General features: G+C 42.8%; 1 protein-coding gene across 1 annotated transcript in view; it reads left to right on the forward strand.

The window, feature by feature from the left end:
• The window catches only part of LOC124792676 (potassium channel subfamily T member 2), a 691,963-nt gene that overhangs the window by 165,037 nt on the left and 501,648 nt on the right, over positions 1 to 25,278 (forward strand). Inside the window, exon 3 of the mRNA XM_047257958.1 lies at positions 7,840 to 8,038. Within this exon, the coding sequence (XP_047113914.1) occupies positions 7,840 to 8,038 (199 nt within the window). The remainder of the gene's footprint in view (positions 1 to 7,839; positions 8,039 to 25,278) is intronic.

Here is a 25,278-nt window from a genome sequence, read left to right on the forward strand (position 1 = left end):
CAAGACAATAACAATCGAGTAGTCACATACGTAACGGATAGAGAAATGTTGCTTCTTTGAAAAAAAAATGTTGATGTAGAGCTTCATTCAATTCTGATTTAATGCATAAAATTTAACTCGATGAAGTTTGGTTTCACATATTCGAACGAGAGGGATCCCTGTGGAACGATACTTCGTAGCTTACTGTTGTCAGCTATCTACAAAACAGCTTCATTAACTTTCATTGAGTTAGAAATATCAGTTCTGAATAACACCCCGTTCATTCAAAGCAAATGAGTGAGACTGCGTCAAACAATCTCAGCGTATTTACCGCCACTTATCAAGGCTTCGACGGCAATCTGATTAATGATTCGTAACTGCGGGCTGTGCAGCGACGAATTTCAGCCCAAATATTATGAAATCGCGCTAAACTCGATTACTGTCACTGAACGTTCGCTGTTCTGTTCTCTCAGTTGAGTTGTTATCCAAAGAATTGATTGGAGGCAATCGAGTAAATGACTGCCATTCTTCCTTAAACTTCATCTAGCAGACAGGAGAGACGACCTGTATTTTCACACTGAAATAACACTTTCAGTGATTTTAAGAAAGGAAATTTATGCTTCGGAACGACTTTTTAATGACCTGTGAAATCAGTTTTATTGAACAATTATGCCAAGCGGGCGTAATTTCTTTTTCTTTTAAAAAAAGAGATAACTCATACCAACTGTTAACTTATTCGCATCTTTGCTCTCTTCTCGTACTCGAATAATTTATTAGCTAGACTTCAGACAGCGGCAAATATATTCAGAGCGAAATTTCGCTCTGCAGCTGAGTGTAAGCTGATTTGGACCTTCGTCACAGATTAAAACTGTGTGCCGGACCGGGGCTCGAACATGGGACTTTCGGCCTTCGCGAGCTAGTGCTCTACCAACTGAGCATGTCCGGATGGCATATATTTTCAACATTCTCTGCAGATTCAGCTCACCACACTCTCCGCTGCAGTGTGAAAATTCAATCTGGAAGGAATCCCATAGGCTGTGGCTAAGCCACCTCTCCACTATATCGTTTTTCTTCCAGGAATGATAGTGGCGCAAAATATGCAGGAGTACTTCCGTGAAGTTTGGATGGCAGGAGATGAGGTACTGACGGAAGTAAAGTTGGGAGCGTTGGTCGCGAACTACGCCTGAATATCATCATCAAATATCACATGTTCACTTTCTTGCAATACACGTGAAAATCTTATTTTAGGAGAAAATTATATTCCGTGAGAGTTGCAGATCTGTTGTCAGTTTCTCTCATCTACATCTAAAAGCAATTCAGTCAGTATACCAATATAGTGCGAATAAAACGTTCTGCTAGAACAACTTAAAATTAGTTTATGTTGTTTGATAACAATCTGTTGTACTCTTGAGGATACAAAATGAAAAGAAAGAGAGATAGAATGTCGGGTTGGTAAGGCACTTTTCAAATTAGAATCCTGGTGCGGCACTCTTGTTTCAGCCTGTCATCAAGTTATAGTATCAAGTATTTTAAACACTTTCCTTCTACACACTGTATGAAACTACAAGGCCTTTTTAACAGCAAATATTTCAAACTTTTCACGTTGAACACAAATCATTCACAATAAGCACTTAGCAAATGTCTGTCGCTGTACCTACAAACACCACCTACATCTAACGAACTCGTCATCGACAGGACGTTAAACTTTAATCCTTTTTCCACAGATCTAGCGGTTATGTTGCACCATGTACAAAGGATTTTGTTTCTTGTTTTGTTTTAGTGCTTTTATTATTATTCTTTATTGCACTGTCCGTCTGCTTAGCTGGGTGGATATGTGCTTGCCTCCCATGCATCGGGCCCCGGTTCGATTTCCAGCCCGTTTGGAGAGTTTCTCGTCGACTGGCTTTTGTGTTGTCCCAATGTGGCGTCGACTGAAATAAGACCTGCACTCGGCGGTCGAATTTAACCGGATTGGGCCTCCCGCCCAACAATGCCATTCGCTCATTTTATTTCATATTGCATTCTGAAAACCTGCCCTCTTCTGCGTCTAAAGCAAGTTGTATAATAGAATGAGTACGCTGAATATTCACCATATAATATTTCTTGTTAATTCTTAGTTCTAATAAACCAACAGTAAAGATAGTAGTTTATATACTGAAGCTTAAGGACAAATGAGTTAAAAATATTACAGAATTTGGAAAACTCTGAAAAAACTAATAAAACGAAGAAAATTAATGGCGTGGTGGGCGTCCGGCCTTCCTGATTTAGGTTTTCCATGATTTCCCTAAATCGCTTCAGACAAATGCATGGATGGTTCCTTTGAAAGGGCACGGTCGACTTCCTTCCCCATCCTTCCCTAATCCAATGGGGCCGATGACCTCGCTGTTTGGTCCCCTCCACAAATCAACCAACCAAACACCCATGGTCAAATGTTGCGTGTGATGTTCATGACACGTGCACAGCGTCTAATATAATTAATTACCACATTCTTATAATGAATCAGTTGAAAATGGCTATACAGTTGAAACTAAGATAGTGTCTAAAATTACTTAAACTCAGTCAAATGGCAAAACCTAAATAACATTCATTCTATTCTTCTAGTTAATGAGTGACTAGTTAAGGCCTGAGCCCTACTACTTTGAACTGGTATAACACATAACCTGTTCAATACAACTTCTCTAAGCCGTTTTTAATACTGTAATTTTTGTTAATTGTCCGGTTATTGCCTGACTCCGCGTAACTTCAGATCATCATACAATACTGCAGCAAACTTCGTCCATATGCCCAGCAAGCCCATGGGTACCGACCGACCATCACGCCATCCTCCGCCAGTGGTGTCGTTGGTTGCATTATGGAGGGGCGTGGGGTCAGCATAACGCTCTCGCTGCCGTTGTCAGTTTTTGTAATTGAGCTAACGGGACTGCACCCCATTGCAGTCCTCCCACCAAGGAAAAATCTCTGGGAACCCCAGGAATCGAACCCGTGTCCTATGCATGATACCCATGCTGACCACTAAGCTATGGAACCGGACTATCATACAACAATGCTGATAAGATAAAACACATATCTCACTGTGTTTCTATTTATTTTGTGTTCATGAACTTCGTCTTGGTCACTATCACTTTCTACTCTACATCTACCCCATATCTACATCTGTACTCTCCAAACCATCTTATGGTTTGTGGTGGAGGGTAGTTTCTGTACCAGCGTTACTTTCTTGCTATCCTGTTCGAGATTCAAGTGGTCGGCGGTAGGAACCATTCCTGGTAAGCCTCCGTGTGAACTTGAATCTGTCTAACGTTGTCTTCGTGGTCTTTCTGCGAGGTAAACACAGGGAGAAGCAATATATTGGTTGTTCTTTCTAGGAACTTTTACAGAAAAACCACACCGTGATGCTTTTCGCCTCTCTTGCAGTGCCTGCCACGGGAACTGACTAAGCGTCTCCGTGACGCTTTCTAGTTTACTAGGTGAGCCTGTAGCGTAACGCGCTGCTCTTCTTTAGATCCTCTCTGTTTCTTTTACCAACCCCGTCTGGTATATATCCCACAGTGACAAGCTGTATTTAAACATTGTATTTTATTGTATTGTATTGTATTGTATTTTAACCGGGGATCTAGAAACGACGGAGAGGCTCCGTCCCCGCCGCAGCCGCAGTGGTCCACAACCCCACGACGACTACCGCAGTCCATTTTTTCACCCCTCCGCCACCCCAGGGTTATTGTGCGGCTCAGCCCCCGGTGGACACCCCAGGGAACGTCTCACACCAGACGAGTGTAGCCCCTATGTTTGCGTGGTAGAGTAATGGTGGTGTACGCGTACGTGGAGAACTTGTTTTCGTAGCAATCGCCGGGCGGATTCGTGCCGGGGACCAGGCGCTCCGTCCAACTCCGGAAAGCCGTGCGCTAGACCTCTCGTCTAACCGGGTGGGCTACTTAAATATTTGTCGAACTAGAGTTTTGTAGGTTACCTTCCTCGTTGATATACTGCACTTCCTGAGGATTCTTCGTAATAAATCTCAGTCTAGCGTCGGCTTACGTGCGACTGGTTTCATCCGTACGCGTTCTCTCACGTATTTAATGGACGTAACTGCTTCCACTGATTGTTCGCCAATCGTGTAATTGTACAATAATATGTCTTTCAGACAATTTATGCCTAATATGTTGCACTGCTTTTTGTTGTTGGGCACCCGCAGATCCTTGCAACCAGCGTTGGTCTTCTGCAAGTTTTTCTGTACTTCGCTACAATTTTCTAGAATTGCGATTTCTCTGTATATAAATGCATCATCCGCTAAATCCTGACGGAATAATATACATATATATATATATATATATATATATATATATATATATGTGTGTGTGTGTGTGTGTGTGTGTGTGTGTGTGTGTGTGTGTGTGTATGTGTGGGTGTGGGTGTGAAAAGTGATAGGCATATAACACGCCCTTGGAGTACTCGCGAACCTGGTTTAACATGTGAAGATTTTTCTCTTTCTTTCTGGTTGCTGGAAACTCTTCGGTCACACTGCTGGCCCAACATTCCACACGCTAGCACTTTATTCATTAGGCAGCAGTGTGTAACTGTAGCTAATACCTTCCTCAACACCTGCGCGAGTGATATCTGTTAGTCCGCAGCTCGTGGTCGTGCGGTAGCGTTCTCGCTTCCCGCGCCCGGGTTCCCGGGTTCGATTCCCGGCGGGGTCAGGGATTTTCTCTGCCTCGTGAAGACTGGGTGTTGTGTGCTGTCCTTAGGATAGTTAGGTTTAAGTAGTTCTGAGTTCTAGGGGACTGATGACCATAGATGTTAAGTCCCATAATGCTCAGAGCGATTTGAACCATTTTTGATATCTATTAACGTCTCCACCGTTATTTAAATTTTATCTCTACCTCACTCATTTGTTAACATCTTTCAGAACCTCACGTCTGTTGCTGTTATTTGTATCTCCTCTCAGCTTACTTAGTTTATTACTGGATGTGAGATTTATTCCAAGGGGCAGTAAGGTGAGGATATTAATATTTAATGTTCCTAATTAACTACCGCTTCTAGCACTAAAAATTTTATGTCTCATAGCTTCCACTTGGAGATGGCATTAGAAAACCATACGCTCAGGGGTTCCTAAAGCAGAATGGTCACACTGTCGATGGTCAGTTTCCTGGTCTGTGTGCACTATCTGACCAAAATAAATGGAACAGTCCCATGTAACTGGCCTCTAGATGCCACGAGAGGCGGACATGCCAATACAAAAGAAGGCGGGGAGCACTGTGATAAGCGGACAAGCAGTAGTAACAGCAGAATGAGGCTGTCAGGAGAGCTCAATGACTTCTAGCTCATTCTAGTCATTGAATGTTACCTGAGCAAACAACCCATCACGTACATTCCAACCCTTCTAAAGCTGATAAAATCAACTTTTGATGATACGACTGTGAAGAGGAAACGCAAAGGTACCATCGCAGCTAAACCAAGGCCAGACAGATATCATGTAATGATGAACAGGGACCGTCGAGCAGTGCAGAGAGTGGTTGTAAAAAGTCGCATGAAATCAGGGAAGGGATCAGGCGTGAGTTCCGAAGTGCTAGCACAATAATTGTGTCCACGAAGTTTAATAGTATGGAGTGAAATGGTCGACCAGCTCCTCATAAACCACAAATTTTTGTAGACACTGCTGAACGACGCTTGAGGTGGTGTTAAAGAAGGATGTTGTTGTTGTTGTTGTGGTGTTCAGTCCTGAGACTGGTTTGATGCAGCTCACCATGCTACTCGATCCTGTGCAAGCTTCTTCATCTCCCAGTACTTACTGCAACCTACATCCTTCTGAATCTACTTAGTGTATTCATCTCTTAGTCTCCCTCTACGATTTTGACCCTCCACGCTGCCCTCCAGTACTAAGTTGGTGATCCCTTGATGCCTCAGAACATGTCCTACCAACCGGTCCCTTCTTCTTGTCAAGTTGTGCCACAAACTCCTCTTCTCCCCAATTCTATTAAATACCTCCTCATTGGTTATGTGATCTACCCATCTAATCTTCAGCATTCTTCTGTAGCACCACATTTCGAAAGCTTCTATTCTCTTCTTGTCCAAACTATTCATGGCCCATGTTTCACTTCCATACATGGCTACACTCCATACAAATACTTTCAGAAACGACTTCCTGACACATCAATACTCGATGTTAACAAATTTCTCTTCTTCAGAAACGCTTTCCTTACCATTGCGTCTACATTTTATATCCTCTCTACTTCGACCATCATTACTTATTTTTCTTCCCAAACAACAAAACTCCTTTACTACTTTAAGTGCCCCATTTCCGAATCTAATTCCCTCAGGTACTTTTGATCAAGTAGTGTAAGGAGTATGGCCCGTGTCGTGGCACCCAATAAACTGTACCCCGACTGGGTATGATATGTTTCGCTTACAGTCTCCCACCAACGTCAAGAAGGAGACTGCAAGGATAGAAATGCATTGGAGTGATGAGTCACGCGATACGATGCGGTAATCCGATGAAAGCTATTTAGTTTGGGCGAATTTCTGGAGTACGTCACCCTCCATCATATGTAGCGCCATTAGTGAAGTTCGGGACCGAGCGAGGTGGCGCAGTGGTTAGCACACTGGACTCGCATTCGGGAGGACGACGGTTCAATCCCGTCTCCAGCCATCCTGATTTAGGTTTTCCGTGATTTCCCTAAATCGTTTCAGGCAAATGCCGGGATGGTTCCCTTGAAAGGGCACGGCCGATTTCCTTCTCAATCCTTCCCTAACCCGAGCTTGCGCTCCGTCTCTAATGACCTCGTTGTCGACGGGACGTTAAACACTAACCACCACCACCAGTGAAGTTCGGAGGAGGTGGAGGTACGGTATAGGGATGGTTTGTTGTTGTTGTTGTTGTTGTTGTTGTATGGTCATATTATTGCGTTCAAGAAAACGCTAAATGCGGAAGGATAAGAATACAAAAAAAAATGGTTCAAATGACTCTGAGCACTATGGGACTTAACTTCTGTAGTCACCAGTCTCCTAGAACTTAGAACTACTTAAACCTAACTAACCTAAGGACATAACACACATCCATGCCCGAGGCAGGATTCGAACCTGCGACCGTAGCGGTCGCGCTGTTCCAGACTGTAGCGCCTAGAACCGCTCGGCCACTACGGTCGGCGATAAGAATACATTTTGCAGCGTTGTACACTGCATACAGTAGAGGAAAGTTCGGAGACAATATTTTTTTGTATCGCCATGTCATAATGGAGCATCGGCGATGCAATGGTTTATGGATAATACCATCCCCGAAATGAAGTCCCGACCGGAACCCAATGCAGTACCTTTGGGATGAGTGAGAAAGTCGACTACGCTCCATATCTCGGCGTCCAACATCATAAACAGTTTTCAGCTCTTGGGGAATAATGTCCTGCCGTTTCACCACACTCAAGAGACATCTCAATGAAAGTGACCCCAGCAGAGTTGAAGCCGTCATAAAGGTCAAGGGTGGATACATCCCGTATCAGTAGCCACTAACCAATGTCCAGGTACTTTTGTTCAAGTAGTGTAATGAGTATGGCCCGTGTCCTGGCCCCCAACAAACCATATCCTGACTGGAGAAGGTATGTTTCGCTTGTAGTCTCCCACCAACGTGCAGATGGAGGCTGTACATTGATTGTCTCGTATTCCACTGTTTTTGTCTCATTGACATTCGTCAAGCATCCAATTTCGAAGATCTGGAGTTATTTATTTTGCTATCTGTAATGTATTATACTTAAAATTCTCCATCTCAAGATATCTTACGGCGACGAAAATCTCTGCTGGTGTAGTACTGGAGGCAGAATAATTTTGCGGCTGACACACGAGGCTTGACGTTGCGGTCTTTTCTGTTTCCAGTTACGGCTGTCCACCGGGCAACAACTCCGAGTACATGCGGTCGAGCAACCTGACCGACGAGGAGTTCCAGGAGAACCCGGTCATCAACTGGGACGCCATCCTCTGGGTGAACCGGTCGCTGCTCATGTGGATCGTGCAGGTCATCCTGGCCATCATCAGCCTCACAGAGGCCCTGCTCCTCGCCTACCTCGGTTACAAGGTCAGTGCTGCAAGTTAAAGTGGCCACACATGTTTCTGCAAGCTTGAAAAGTCTGTGAAACTCGAGCTTCTCCACGTACATGACATTTTTAAATGACTTAGGGGAACGCAGACGGGTAACCTGCGACCGCTGGTTTTGGAGGGGTGACGTCCCATCATTTTCAAGGCACAGTTTCACCCTTCAGTGAGAAGGGCGGCGCTAACCAGTAAAATAAGACAGGGTGTACGCAGAAGAATAAAACACACGCAAAAAACTAGCGCTACCACACAACCGAAATTCCAACGTCATGCTTCGTCCATACTGAGATGTTAACCAACATCGGTCAGAAAGTAGCGATAAACTCTTTCACTATGTTGTTTCCCCAGGGAGAGTGCAAAATTCCAAGCGTAAGCTAAGCAATAACGTAGGTCGCTATTAAAGAGGTCACCTGGTAATTTAATCTCAATAGCTATGTCAATAGCACCGTCACAATAAGTGAAAATGCGTGGCAGAAGCGTTACAGAAACCAGTGTCATCTTCCATAGCCCCAAAAGACACTAATCTTAGAAGGTCGTCAAAAAATACACGTCACATGCTATTTCCTGAGGATACGGCTGACGCTGTTATAAATTCTGTCTGTGTAAGGGAAGAAAACTGAAGACTTTGTTACCGCGCCATTATTTTCATCATTCACCCGATTCACGGTTGGTTAAAAGCGCTACACGCGCCTAATATCTCAACGGACAAATTTTCAGGTTCTAGTAGGACATGTACAATGGATAATTTTTATTAAGGAATGTATATTTTATAAATTTTTTGAAACTTCGTTTGTAATTTATGTGCTTGAGTCAGGCCCATTCGTCATGGTACAGAACACACAGTAAACGAGTATTCAGTAAAAGTTGTTCTGTTTCTAATCCCCAACGTGATTTGATCTAATACGGACTACGAACTGTTTGATTTTGATGATTTTGTATTCCAATGAGGTGACGCGCAAAGAAAGAGCTGCTCGACTTACCTGCAAGCGTCGTATTCCTTAAGGAGACATCCATGCGACAACGCCTGCGCTACACGTCGTCGACATATTCTCGAAGCAGGAATATAGAAGGTTAATGACACACCTTCAACAACTACGCTTGTTGAGCCACAAACTGTGAGTGCTGTTCGTGACCTAATCTCATTAATACACTGCTCTTAGTATCGAAGTACCGTCGAGTAATGGACTGCTTCTTAATGAAGTCTTTTTGCTTTCCTAACCTACATTTGCGCAAATTTCAAGGTGTAACTTAGCACGTACTTTCGATTCTATTACCAGATTGTCAGAAATTCTCTCTTTATTGTCATATCGAGCAGGTAGTTACTCCATTAATCGTCTTCTTATGATTCAAGTTTTCGCTTTTATTTTTCTTTACAGAAATTAATCCAAACGCTGCTAACCTTTATTGATAGAGTCACCCTCGGTTTTCATTTTTTGAAGGCAAGTGGAGCTTCCACGAGTTAATCCAATTACGTGTGGCATTAAAACACTAAATCATATATTTTTAGACTCTTCCGAGAAACATGTTACTGAAGTACGCTAACTGAATTATCTCAATCGTACTAGGAGATCGAAGTACATCGATTCAGACAGATATTTTATTATACGAGTTGATATTTTCATTAACATAAATTTATCACAGTACCGACATAAAAACATTCATTACTTTTCAAACACGTCCCCTAGGCAAAGCCTGATTCCATATTCATATTCACATAACTGCAATGTGTATATATATATATATATACATCTCGGGATGGCGTTTATCATACACAAGAGCGTGCTCAGCTCCATCAAGGAAGTTACTCCCGTAAATAATAGGATAATGACGATGCGCTTACAATGTGCCAACAAAACATACACAATGGTTAATGTTCATGCTCCCACAAACGGAGACAACAAGAAAAACCCTATAGAAACAGAAAAGTTCTGGGAAAATTTGGAGAATATAATGGCCAAGATTCCAAAAGATGATACAAAAGTTCTACTCGGCGATTTTAATGCCCAAATTGGTGGAGAGAAAATCCACCAAAAAACCGTAGGCAAATATCCTGCACATAAATTTACCAATAAAAATGGTACAAGGCTCGTCGAACTATGTAAGCAGAATAACCTGAAGATAATGTCAACATCTCTAAGAAAATGTCCAAGAAAACAAAAGACATGGAGATCTCCTATACAACAAATTGGCGAGTTTCAAATAGATCATGTGGCGATTTCATACCCAGTACAAAAAGAAATTTACGACGTCCAAGTACGCAGAGGAGCAAACATTGATTCAGACCATTACCTAACTAGAATTAAAATCAAGTTTACAGCACGAAGAAGTCATCAGAAGAAAACAGAAATACAGAAATATGACACCAAGGAGATTAAAGAATCTAAAGTAAAAGAAGAATGGGAGAAGGAAAAGGCAAACACATGGGAAGAATTTCATTCTAAAATCACGCGAATAGCTAAGGAAACTATTCCCTTGAAAAAGATATTCAAACACCCTTGGTGGGATTCAGACTGTGAAAATGCATTGGAAAGGAGAAAAAAGGCATTTCAAGAATATAACAGTAAAAAATCACAAGAAAGTCTACATTTATCTAACGAGGTTAGAAAACAGGTTTCAAAATCTATTAGGCAAGCAAAAAGGAAGCACACAAAGGCACAACTGGATGCCATAGAAGAAAATTTCCAAAACTATAATACAAGAGACTTCTACAGAACTTTCGCAGATAAAATACGAGGATATATCCCTCAAAATTTATGTTTCAGAAAACCAGATGGTAAATTAGCCCTAACAAACCAGGAAAACTGTCAAGTATTGGCTCAATATTTTTCTAACCTACTAAATTGCCCAGAACCTAGTTTAAGGTTTCCCAAAGAAATCTGTGCCAACGCTCAACCGGATTCATTACCACCAACACAGGAAGAAATCAAATGTCACATTAAAAACTTAAAAAATAATAGAACATCTGGCGAAGACGGCATTGTTGCAGAGCTATTAAAAAACCTAGGACCAAAGACGTTGCAAGAGCTCACAAAAATAATAACAAAAATATGGGAAACAGAAAAATTACCAGAGGATTGGAAATGTGCCCTTATTCACCCGTTACATAAAAAAGGAGACAGAACAAATGTCAATAACTACAGGGGAATCTCACTTTTACAAGTCACCAACAAAATTCTCTCAACATGCCTGCTGAAAAGAACACAAGAGCAGCTGGAACGCCAAATTGGTGATTATCAAGTAGCCTTCCGCCCCGGTCGCTCATGCATAGAACAAATATTTAATTTAAAGACAATATTAAAACACAAAGCAATTAGAAATGCCCCCATAATTTGTACATTTGTAGATTTTAAGAAAGCCTATGACTCAATTGACCGGCAATCTTTGTTTAACATTTTAGAGGAACTTGGACTTGACTCCAAAACACTAAGGCTTATCAAAGAATCACTGACAGACACTGTATCTAAAGTTAAATTCAGGGGAGAAATCTCTGAACCTTTTCTCATAAAAACTGGAGTACGTCAAGGTGATGGGCTATCACCACTTCTGTTTAATATAGTCCTGGATAAAGTCATTAAGGAATGGGAAAAAGAATTAAAAAATCAATCCTACTGGAAACCAATCCATCTTGGTAGAACCAAAGACAACGTGGAGATATCTTGTTTAGCATTCGCGGACGACTTGGCCATACTTGCAGATGATGAAGAAATCGCCACCAAACAAATAGAGATCCTTAAGGAATGCGCGGATAAAGTAGGTTTACAAATTTCGTTTCAAAAGACAGAATTTTTCTGTACGAAATTCCATATACACAGTTTGAACACAAAATATGGAAAAATACACTCCCGGAAATGGAAAAAAGAACACATTGACACCGGTGTGTCAGACCCACCATACTTGCTCTGGACACTGCGAGAGGGCTGTGCAAGCAATGATCACATGCACGGCACAGCGGACACACCAGGAACCGCGGTGTTGGCCGTCGAATGGCGCTAGCTGCGCAGCATTTGTGCACCGCCGCCGTCAGTGTCAGCCAGTTTGCCGTGGCATACGGAGCTCCATCGCAGTCTTTAACACTGGTGGCATGCCGCGACAGTGTGGACGTGAACCGTATGTGCAGTTGACGGACTTTGAGCGAGGGCGTATAGTGGGCATGCGGGAGACCGGGTGGACGTACCGCCGAATTGCTCAACACGTGGGGCGTGAGGTCTCCACAGTACATCGATGTTGTCGCCAGTGGTCGGCGGAAGGTGCACGTGCCCGTCGACCTGGGACCGGACCGCAGCGACGCACGGATGCACGCCAAGACCGTAGGATCCTACACAGTGCCGTAGGGGACCGCACCGCCACTTCCCAGCAAATTAGGGACACTGTTGCTCCTGGGGTATCGGCGAGGACCATTCGCAACCGTCTCCATGAAGCTGGGCTACGGTCCCGCACACCGTTAGGCCGTCTTCCACTCACGCCCCAACATCGTGCAGCCCGCCTCCAGTGGTGTCGCGACAGGCGTGAATGGAGGGACGAATGGAGACGTGTCGTCTTCAGCGATGAGAGTCGCTTCTGCCTTGGTGCCAATAATGGTCGTATGCGTGTTTGGCGCCGTGCAGGTGAGCGCCACAATCAGGACTGCATACGACCGAGGCACACAGGGCCAACACCCGGCATCATGGTGTGGGGAGCGATCTCCTACACTGGCCGTACACCACTGGTGATCGTCGAGGGGACACTGAATAGCGCACGGTACATCCAAACCGTCATCGAACCCATCGTTCTACCATTCCTAGACCGGCAAGGGAACTTGCTGTTCCAACAGGACAATGCACGTCCGCATGTATCCCGTACCACCCAACGTGCTCCAGAAGGTGTAAGTCAACTACCCCGGCCAGCAATATCTCCGGATCTGTCCCCCATTGAGCATGTTTGGGACTGGATGAAGCGTCGTCTCACGCGGTCTGCACGTCCAGCACGAACGCTGGTCCAACTGAGGCGCCAGGTGGAAATGGCATGGCAAGCCGTTCCACAGGACTACATCTAGCATCTCTACGATCGTCTCCATGGGAGAATAGCAGCCTGCATTGCTGCGAAAGGTGGATATACACTGTACTAGTGCCGACATTGTGCATGCTCTGTTGCCTGTGTCTATGTGCCTGTGGTTCTGTCAGTGTGATCATGTGATGTATCTGACCCCAGGAATGTGTCAATAAAGTTTCCCCTTCCTGGGACAATGAATTCACGGTGTTCTTATTTAAATTTCCAGGAGTGTAAATAGAGTAAAACATTTTAAATACCTAGGTGAAATTTTGGAGCCAACCGGAGGAGAGAAAGTTGCACAGAAGATCAGACAACAGAAAATGAAGAGAGCATATGGTATGACACATGAAATATACAATAAAAAATGCATCTCCTCGAACACAAAAATCAGACACTACTGCACAGTAATTAAGCCAGCAGCACTATATGCTAGTGAAACGCTCACACTCCACACAAAATGTGATTTAGAAAAAATACTAAAAGAAGAACGCAAAATTATGAGAAAGATTTTAGGTCCAAAATTAACAGAAGAAGGATACCGGATACAATCAAGAAGAACCACAGAAACTATACCAAACCTGGCAGCAGACATAAGAAGGCGAAGATTAAAATTTTATGGACATGTCACTAGACTTCCCCCCACACGACTCACCAACAGAATTCTCACTTACATAGAAAAAGTCAAATCAACAACACCATGGATTAGCCAAGTAAAATTAGATTTACAAAAAGCAAATATTGAACTTAAAGATGTCAAAGATAGAAAAACTTTTAGAAATAAGGTGGAAAAGTGGATTGTATTGTCGGAGATGGAAGCACTAAAGAGACCAGGAACAAAATGGACAGAAGAAAGAAAAAGAAAACATGGAGAACGAATGAAAGAAGTATGGAAGAAACGACGTCAGAAAGCTTTGCGTGATCCTTCTGGGTCCATTCGCGATACGTAAGTATATATTGTTTCTTGTTTCATTTCTAGCACCGTCAATCCCACACCAAATTATTATGTGTAGAATTTGTATGCAAATATATTTTTTGTGATCTACTGAAGCTTACAGTGAATTCGCCTTCATCTTAAATGAACGACGCATAAATCATCAACAGAACAATAGTCGTGTTTTGATTATGGCGTATAATGCGTTTGATGATCTAACAATGACGTCGCGATCCATTGCTAATAAAAAGTTAGCCTCAGTTGAGCGTGACCAGTGGAGTACGTTTACGTCGTCTGTCATGCATGCCTTCAATCAATGTATTTGTGACGAAACATTTTATGTTAACAGCACTGATATCAGCCACTTTTCAGTAACTACTTTTATGTCGGTGTTACCATATTTTTATGTCTGAAGTAGGGAATAAACGTATACGCAAACAGGTTGTAAATATCCAGAGCACACTGGAGTTTTTCACATAAGTTTCGAAAAAAATCAATTTGTTCTTCTCCAGATCGTTTTAATAATTCATAGTGGAATGATATATAGCTTCCAGTGAAAGTTGCTGATGCGACTGTTGAGTCAGTTCATTAATGATTTTTTGAAGTCCTGATGAATACATAGTTGGCAACATTTTCGTCATTTTATGCATTTCACTTACTTTAAGTGCATGGAGTATTTTTTCGAAACATAATTCAAATCGTTCGCATACTTTAGAGTTCAGCCGAGATAGGACTACATTGCAATAAAATAATGCATTCTGGTTGAATACATGTGTGTCCTCTGTTACTCACGCGGAACGTTTTTTTTAGAATGAAGACTTTACTTATCTACCAATGCATGTCCCGACATAATAAATTGGACTGTAGAACCCGAGAGTAAGTTATTTTGTATTCTAGTGACAGTGGCCGTCTTGTTGTAATTAGGCGTGAAAGTTAATATGAATGTCTGACCAGCACGCTCAAACAGCTGCAATTCGACATCTAGTTTAAGTGAAGAAGGCTGGTAGTTCAAAATGCTTTGAAGTGAAGAGAAAGTTATCGCTTCCCGTAGTTGGACGTGGTAGCTTCCAGATGCTTTCACTAGCGACCAGCGGGCCCAGGTCTCGCCAAATCAGGCAGTTACCGGTGGTTCTCTCCCTCTGGGCGCCAGCAATCACACGGCCGAATTGGAGCGAGGATGCTCCCCGCCCTGGAAACGAATTTCCTGCGAATTTCTTTCGACTCACGCCTGCACTATGCAACATGTCGGGACATGCATTGGTAGATAAGTAAAGTCTTCATTCTAAAAAAAAAACGTTCCGCGTGAGTAACAGAGGACACACATGTATTCAACCAGAATGCATTATTTTATTGCAATGTAGTCCTATCTCGGTTGAACTCTAAAGTATGTGAGCGATTTGAATTATGTTTCGAAAAAATACGCCATGCACCCAAAGTAAGTGAAATGCATAAAATGACGAAAATGTTGCCAACTATGTATTCATTAGGACTTCAAAAAATCATTAATGAACTGACTCAACAGTCGCATCAGCAACTTTCACTGGAAGGTATATATATTTCCACTACGAATTATTAAAGCGACTATGAAACGTACCCTGCAGGAAAAGTTAAGTTCTTTCAAAGTTTCAGACGTCTGCAAAAATATGTCAGCAACACAAAACTGTGTCATGTTTATGTCAAGCATCTCAATATTATTTTCCACGTACACACATATTTGTCAAATTAGTGCCTAAAGCGTGAGTTTAAACTATAAAGTAAACACTCCAACCCTGTTTCCATGCTCAAATAGTTACAAATGAAATGACAAATTAGTAGTTGACATTAGAAGTTTGGCCTATGAGATCCAGGTACTAAATCTAACGTGACCTGTCTTATAACTGCAGAAAATATGCTGGCTAAAGAAATAAACTAAGTAGTACACACACAAACAAATATGCAATCAGATTTACGGGAAAAATGTTGTTAATTAGACCTATTCTCCATGTCGAAATACACTCTCAAACTAAACACTTCCGCATTTACATTATGCCAAGTGCCATTTTAGTAGGGAAAAAGATAATGTGCTGAAAATTATAATCTACGATATTGCTTTTAGTATAGTTGAATTCGCGATGGTAGAGATTAAATACAATAACAACTTTCGATCAAGTTTGCAACATATATGAATCAGAGCTATGGTTACAAAGCTCCATAGACATTTAAAAGGCTGTATTTCCTATAATCAGCTATTAAATATCACCAAAATCTAATAAAAACACATATTGTGAAGACACGCAGCCACACTCTCAACATAGCGTGAAGAGAAACAGACTGAGTAAACATCATGTTAGGAAGGAAGGAAGAAGGGAAAGATGATGATGTCACGATTTTCTTGCGATGTAGCACCTAAACTGCATTTTTTTCTTCGAAGGCGATGATAGACTTGAAACGTTTCAAAAGAAGATATTGCAATAAGACAGAGTTGAGAGTTCAAAAGTACACTACTTGCTAAAATTATTTATCCTTTGAGTACAAAACACGCATACACACTCACGCGGCTTGAATGTTTATCTTAATATGCAATTAGAAGTATAGACCTCTAGAAAAATTAAATCAAAAAAATATTATACTATTTTTGGAAAAATGTAAGATTTCGCACATTTTCAAGATCTTTGGACTCTCCAATTAAATATTTCCACATATAAACTGGATGTACAACTTATTAAAATATATATCGCTTCAAGGCTTTTTAGGCTTATGGTAATATGCCAGACCTCTATGAACATTCGAGGAAAATAAAATTGTACTATTTGTAAGATCTCGCTCACTTTGTAAGCTTAATTAACCTTCAAGTCAAACATTCCCGCATTTAAATTTTGTGTATTACATCTTAAAATATACACATCTCATTTATTGGCACTTTTCAACAAAATTATTTATTTAGAACTATATGTATGTAGATTACAGTAGTTCGATCCGATTATCAAGCATTAATTTTTTTCAAAATTTGTAAGATTCCCACACCTTGATAGAAAAACAAAATATTTCTGCATTTAAATTGTCGATATCACTTATTAAAATACACACAGCTCGCATATTGGCATCACTTAAATAATAACTCTCGTAACTCATACAAAATGCTGTTTTTTAAACAAAGCCATTGGCGGTGCCTTATTCATGAAAGTGTTTCACATTTAATGATGTTGATGGAACTTTTAACTCAAATAGACCTTTGTACCCTCTATACTTGTTTCTGACAGTAGTTTCCTTCGCTGCCGTATTCTATAATCCAGAATGCGTTGTTACCTGTCATGTGCAAGTCCCATCATCTCTGCACAATTACGCCAACGTCCATCCACGTGAACAAGCTTGCTACAGTCATGAATGGGTCTCCGTATCTATACTGTCTGCCCCCCCCCCCCCATTTTCTACCATTGCATTGGGTTCTATACATTTTTTCATATAGCTACATATAAATATACGTATAATACACAAAAATGTAAACTTTCATTTGTTCAAAATCCTAGACCCCTAAACGTTCTTCAGCGACTGCTTCGAAATTTTGACATAACATTGCTTTGGAATACGTGTATATATACACTATGAGATCAAAAGTATCCGGACACCCCCAAAACAATACGTTTTTCATATTAGGTGCATTGTGCTGCCACTTACTTCCATGTACTCTGTATCAGCGACCTCAGTAGTCGTTAGACAACGTGAGAGAGCAGAATGGGGCGCTATGCGGAACTCACGGACTTCGAACGTAGTCAGGTGATAGGGTGTCACTTGTATCATACGTTTGTACGCGAAATTTCCACACTCCTAAACATCCCTAGGTCCGCTGTTTTCCATATGTTAGTGAAGTGGAAACGTGAAGGGACACGTACAGCATAAAAGTGTATAGGCCGACCTCGTCTGTTGACTGACAGAGACTGCTGGCAGTTGATGAGGGTCGAAATGTGTATCACACAGGAATTCTAAACTGCATAAGGATCGACTGCAAGTACTATGACAGCTAGGCGGGAGGTGAGAAAACTTGGATTTCATGGTCGAGCGGCTGCTCATAAGCCACACATCACGCCGGTAAATACCAAACGACGCCTAGCTTGGTGTAAAGAGCGTAAACATTGGACGATTGAACAGTGGAAAAATGTTGTGTGGAGTGACGTATCACGGTACATAATGTGGCGATCCAATAGGATGGTGTGGGTACGGCGAAGCCCGGTGAACGTCATCTGCCAGCGTGTGTAGTGCCAACAGTAAAATTCGGAGGCAGCGGTGTTATGGTGTGGTCGTGTTTCTTATGAAGGGGGCTTGCACCCCTTGACGTTTTGCGTGGTACTATCACAGCACAGGCCTACACATTGATGTTTTAAGCACCTTCTTGCTTCCCACTGTTGAAGAACAATTCGTGGATAGGAAATGCATCTTTCAACACGATCGAGCATCTGTTCATAATGAACGGCCTTTGGCGGAGTGGTTACACGACAATAACATCCCTGTAATGGACTGGCCTGCACAGTCCTGACTTGAATCATATAGCACACCTTTGGGGTGTTTTGGAACGCCGACTTCGCGTCAGGCCTCACCAATCGACATCGGTACCTTTCCTCAGTGCAGCACTCCGGAAGAATGGGCTGCCATTCCCCGACAAACCTTTCAGCACCTGGCTGAACGTATGCCTGCGTAAGTGGAAGCTGTCATCAAAGCTAAGACTGGGCCAACACCATACTGAATTCCAGCATTACGGATGGAGGGCGCCACGAACTTGAAAAATCAATTTCAGCCAGGTGTCCGGATACTTTGGATCACATAGAGTATATATAAAAAAATGCCTAATATATGAAGAGTAAACATTATCACTAAAAATCTCGTAAAGTTCTTAAGACATTTGCTTCAAATTTTTACACTCTAATGATTTGACACGGGGGGAAAAGACGAGACAGAAGGAGAAGGCAGAGGGAGAAAATGGAAAAAGAAAGGGGAAAAGCTGATGGACAGAGAGGGGGGATGAAGGAGGAGATGGGGAAAGAGAAGGGGAGGAGTAAATGGACAGTGTGGAGAAGGAGATTATACATATATTTATGTAACTTACGTATTGAAAACGTGTGCTTTCTCAGTCCGCAGCTCGTGGTCGTGCGGTAGTGTTCTCGCTTCCCACGCCCGGGTACCCGGGTTCGATTCCCGGCGGGGTCAGGGATTTTCTCTGCCTCGTGATGACTGGGTGTTGTGTGATGTCCTCAGGTTAGTTAGGTTTAAGTAGTTCTAAGTTCTAGGGGACTGTTGACCATAGATGTTAAGTCCCATAGTGCTCAGAGCCATTTTTTTGTGCTTTCTCTTTTCTTCCTTTTTCATTTAACCATACTGACCTACAGCAACATACAGCCCGGAACAGCTAGTCAGTAACAAAAGCAATCATTTGATATACCAAATATAAGCGGGCATTATTGTACCAACATAGAGGAATACATTATACAGCTAGCCTGGGTCGCATCCCAGTACGACCATGGTACCAAAGAATGTTTGCGATCACCGTGTTCCACTGTAACTATTGACGATGCTGGCTGCACATCTATCGTTTACAACTGACTGACTCGCCGCTATGTGTTTCTGGCTCAGAGGAGAACAATGATCACATCATTTTCGGCTGCCCGCTGCGCTGCCGCACTACAACCAATTTACTGGGGTATTTAGTGCTTCAGACAAAACAAATTCTCGCCAGAATAAAGACATGCCATGAACCAATGACGGGATATTTTGTAAACATAGTGTATACATAGTTTTGAGCGACTGGACTCATTGTGAACTAATTAACACACTACCTGATTGAAAGTATTCCGGCTTGCTCTCTTCTGGGGACACTTTGAATGAAGTGTCTGAATATCTACGGAGGGATAGCAGCGCATTCTTCCCCTGGAGTCGAAAACAGAGATGGTAGTGATGTTGGACGCTAGGGTCTGGAACGAAGCCGACGTTCCAATTCCTCTTACAGGCGTTGGCTTCTGGACGAAATTCTGCGCTGGTTCCACCAGGTAAGGAACATTATTGTCCACAAACCATTGCCTCACGGATGCTACTTTATGAATGCGTGCATTCTCATCCTAACACAAACGATCACCGCAGTTCACAGTGCTGTAAAATATGTTCATTGAACCTTGTGTAAAGAACAATAATTGGACCATTCGCTGGCGGCGAAAAACCTCTCCATACCGAAATTTCATCTGCTCCACAATTCGCTTTCGTCACTATAGCCGGCCGGTGTGGCCATGCGGTTCTACGCGCTACAGTCTGGAACCGAGCGGCCGCTACGGTCGCAGGTTCGAATCCTGCCTCGGGCATGGATGTGTGTGATGTCCTTAGGTTAGTTAGGTTTAAGTAGTTCTAAGTTCTAGGGGACTGATGGCCTCAGATGTTGAGTCCCATAGTGCTCAGAGCCATTTTTTTGACGCTATACAGGGTGGTCCATTGATAGTGTCCGGGCAAAATATCTCACGAAATAAGCATCAAACGAAAAAACTACAAAGAACGATACTCGTCTAGCTTGAAGAGGCAAACCAGGTAGCGCTATGGTTGGCCCGCTAGATGGCGCTGCCATAGGTCAATCGGATATCAACTGCGTTTTTTTAAATATGAACCCCCATTTTTTATTACATATTCGTGTAGTACATAAAGAAATATTAATGTTTTAGTTGGACCACTTTTTTCGCTTTGTGATAGATGGCGCTGTAATAGTCACAAACGTATAAGTACGTGGTATCACGTAACATTACGCCAGTTCGGACGGTATTTGCTTCGTGATACTTACCCGTGTTAAAATGGACCATTTACAAATTGCGGGAAAGGTCGATATCGTGTTGATGTATGGCTATTGTGATCAAAATGCCCAACGGGCGTGTGCTATGTATGCTGCCCGGTATCCTGGACGACATCATCCAAGTATCCAGACAGTTCGCCGGATAGTTACGTTATTTAAGGAATCAGGAAGTGTTCGGCCACAGGTGAAACGTCAACCACGACCTGCAACAAATTATGATGCCCAAGTAGGTGTTTTAGCTCCTGTCGCGGCTAATCCGCTCATCAAGAGCAGACAAATTGCCCGAGAATCGAGAATCTCAAAAACGTCGGTGTTGAGAATGCTACATCAACATCGATTGCACCCGTACGATATCTCAATGCACCAGGAATTGCATGGCGACGACTTTGAACGTCGTGTACAGTTCTGCCACTGGGCACAATAGAAATTACGGGACGATGACAGATTTTTTGGACGCTTTCTATTTAACGACGAAGCGTCATTCAACAACAGCGGTAACGTAAAACGGCATAATAGGCAAAATTTGGCAACGTAAAATCCATTATGGCTGCGGGAAGTGGAACATCAGCGACCTTGGCGGGTTAATGTATGGTGCGGCATTATGGGAGGAAGCATAATTGGCCCCCATTTTATCGATGGCAACCTAAATGGTGCAATGTATGCTGATTTCCTACGTAATGTTCTACCGATGTTACTACAAGATGTTTCACTGCATGACAGAATGGCGATGTACTTCCAACATGACGGATGTCCGGCACATAGTTCGCGTGCGGATGAAGCGGTATTGAACAGCATATTTGATGACAGGTGGATTGGTCGTCGAAGCACTATACCATTGCCCGCACGTTCACCGGATCCGACGTCCCCGGATTTCTTTCTGTGGGGAAAGTTGAAGAATATTTGCTTTCGTGATCCACCGATAACGCCTGACAACATGCGTCAGCGTATTGTCAATGCATGTGCGAACATTACGGAAGGCGAACTACTCGCTGTTGAGAGGAATGTCGTTACACGTATTGCCAAATGCATTGAGGTTGACGGACACCATTTTGAGCATTTATTGCATTAATGTGGTATTTACAGGTAATCACGCTCTAACAGCATGCGTTCTCAGAAATGATAAGTTCACAAAGGTATATGTATTACATTGGAACAACCGAAATAAAATGTTCAAACGTACCTAAGTTCTGTATTTTAGTTTAAATAACCTACCTTTTAGCAACTGTTCGTCTAAAATTGTGAGCCATATGTTTGTGACTATTACAGCGCCATCTGTCACAAAGCGAAAAAAGTGGTCCAACTAAAACATTCATATTTCTTTACGTACTACACGAATATGTAATAAAAAATGGGGGCTCCTATTTTTAAAAACGTAGTTGATATCCGTTTGACTTACGGCAGCGCCATCTAGCGGGCCAACCATAGCGCCACCTGGTTTCCCCCTTCGAGCTAGACGAGTTTCGTTTTTTGTAGTTTTTTCATTTGATGCTTATTTCGTGAGACATTTGGCCCAGTCACGATTAATGGACCACCCTGCATTCGCCAAACCCACACCCTTCCACCACATTGCTACAGGGGATAGCGTGGTTCATCACTCCAAATTACTCGTGTCCACTCATCCACTGTTCAGAGGCATTGCTCTTAGCATCTCCTCAGGAATGTGTGGTTTATAAGGAGCCGCTCTGCCATTGTACCCCTTCTTTTTAGCTTCTCAGGTACGGCCGCTGTGCTAGCTATGCTGTACTGGTATAGAACTGACTAGCGATTGCTTATTCTGCTCTAATGCGATTTTGTACAATCACTCTTCGAAATCACCGACGTTCACCGACGGGGTATACATCAGGCATGTCTGATGTTAGTTCAGTTGTGGTCGTTCCTTAGCATTTGCGCTTCACGGTCACATCGCCAACAGACGGCTTGGACAGATATAGATGGTTTCAAATGTCCGTATTCAGGTGACATCCAGTGACAAGTTCACATTCGAAATCTTTGTCCTCTCTTGACCAACCCGTTCCTTCCTTTCCACAGACCTATTCTACTGACAACACAGTACTCCCCTCCTCATTTTATACTGGCAAGACCCCCTCTACTGACATTTAGTAGTCAATTCCTACACAGGAGTGTCCGGATACTTTTGACCAGATGGCGATCGTTTATAACTTAAGGCGAACATTCTATCATGTACTTGGAATGCGAGTCATGGGTGTACATGTGACTGAATACAGGGATTGGACAAAAATATAGAATCTCCAGAAACGCAACACATTTTAATGCCTAATTAGTTTCAGGAATTAAGTCGGGTGATGCTTAGATTAGGAAATGAGACACTTAAAGTAGTAAAGGAGTTTTGTTATTTGGGGAGCAAAATAACTGATGATGGTCGAAGTAGAGATGATATAAAATGTAGATTGGCAATGACGAAGAAAGCGTTTCTGAAGAAGAGAAATTTGTTAACATCGAGTATAGATTTAAGTGTCAGGAAGTCGTTTCTGAAAGTATTTGTATGGAGTGTAGCCATGTATGGAAGTGAAACATGGACGATAAATAGTTTAGACAAGAGAATAGAAGCTTTCGAAATGTGGTGCTACAGAAGAATGCTGAAGATTAGATGGGTAGATCACATAACTAATGAGGAGGTGTTGAATAGAATTGGTGAGAAGAGGAGTTTGTGGCACAACTTGACTAGAAGAAGGGATCGGTTGGTAGGACATGTTCTGAGGCATCAAGGGATCACCAATTTAGTATTGGAGGGCAGCGTGGAGGGTAAAAATCGTAGAGGGAGACCGAGAGATGAATACACTAAGCAGATTCAGAAGGATGTAGGTTGCAGTAGGTACTGGGTGATGAAGAAGCTTGCCCAGGATAGAGTAACATGGAGAGCTGCATCAAACCAGTCTCTGGACTGAAGACCACAACAACAACAATAAGGTTTAGGAAACCCGTTGCCAATCAAAACAGCTTCCAGTCGCCTCGGAACGGGTAAAAACAGGTCCTGTATTGTTTTAAAGGGAAATGTATACCGTTCTTCCTGCAAAACAGAAGCAAGTTCAGGTAACTATGATGCAGGTGTACAGCGACCACATAATCTTTTCTCCGAAGTATTCTCAATAATATTGACATCCGGTGAGTGTGGTGGCCAGGAGAAGATTTAATTCTCTTGCTCACAAAACCTGTTCTGGACGATGCGAGCTATGTGACCAAGGGCCCTGTCGTTTTGGAATAAGGCATCAGCAACGGGGAACAAACTTTGCACCATGGGATGTGACTGATCAGCCGAAATGGTTAGGGAATCGTTTGCAGAAATGCGACTTTGAATAGTAACCATGGTTCCCATGTGATGCCACAATATACCTACGCAAATCATCACTCCCGCCATGTTTCACTGTTGCGACAGTGAAGAAGAGATGTTGACAAGTCATGCACTTGTTTTTTAAGTGACGTTGGAGAGAACTCTCCTAAAGCTAACGCTGGTGTCGGCCTTGGTAACATGGTGACATTTCATCTTCGAAAGCCAAGTATTTTGCCAGCGAATAGTCACTTTCGCCTCACTCGCGAAGGGAGAAATCTCGTTTGCCGGAGCCGCCCAGGGCTAAGAGCTCGGCTAGAGAAGAGAGTGCTACGAACAAAGACTCCGCAAGGAGCGCGGACGCGACCGTGGCCTACCCCGCGGTACGATGCGACGCCTCAACGCAATTTGCGCCCGCTGCGCAGGCCCGGCGGGAAATGCCTGCCTAACGCTGTTTGCAGCCGCGGGGGCGGTTAGAAACTGCGCAGAATCTCATCCAGGAGGCCAAGCACCTGAGCGAGGATCCAGCAAGGCTCTGACAGACAGCTTATCAAAGCAGCTGACGCCGGTACCATGATCAGTGTACCACTCGCAGCAATGCAACAACGCGTATAAACTTCACTTAAAACTTTCGGGCTGACAGGCCGTGGTCGAAGTATAAAACTCTCTCCTGACGTTTCGTCTCCGACTGCGGGAGACATCCTCGGAGGTAAAGCCCACACATACTAATCGCTTTCTACATAAAGATTCAAACCACCACCCTAGACAAAAAAGAGGTGTAATGAAAACTTTGGTAGTCAGGGGGTACAAACTTTGTGAACCTGTTTATTTAAAAGATGAGATTGAACATCTACATTCAACTATTGTGAAGAATGGCTATTCTTGCAAGGATATAGATCGAGCACTTCGCCCTAGGCAGATAATCAGGAGCAACGACGAACAACAGTCGCCCAAGGGCAAAGTTTTTCTTCCGTTCATTAATAAGGTCACAGATCGCACGGGAAAGTTTTAGGCAAGTATGGAGTGGAAACTACTTTCAGACCCACTAGCAAAATAAAATAAGTTTTAAGGTCGGCAAAAGATGCACGACACCCTTTGGCTACACCGGGGGTATACAAAATTCCTTGTAGTTGTGGACAGGTTTACATCGGTACCACAAAGAGACGTGTGAACACCCGTCTT

This window comes from Schistocerca piceifrons, chromosome 1, assembly GCF_021461385.2.
Source record: "Schistocerca piceifrons isolate TAMUIC-IGC-003096 chromosome 1, iqSchPice1.1, whole genome shotgun sequence".
Lineage (NCBI taxonomy): Eukaryota > Metazoa > Arthropoda > Insecta > Orthoptera > Acrididae > Schistocerca > Schistocerca piceifrons.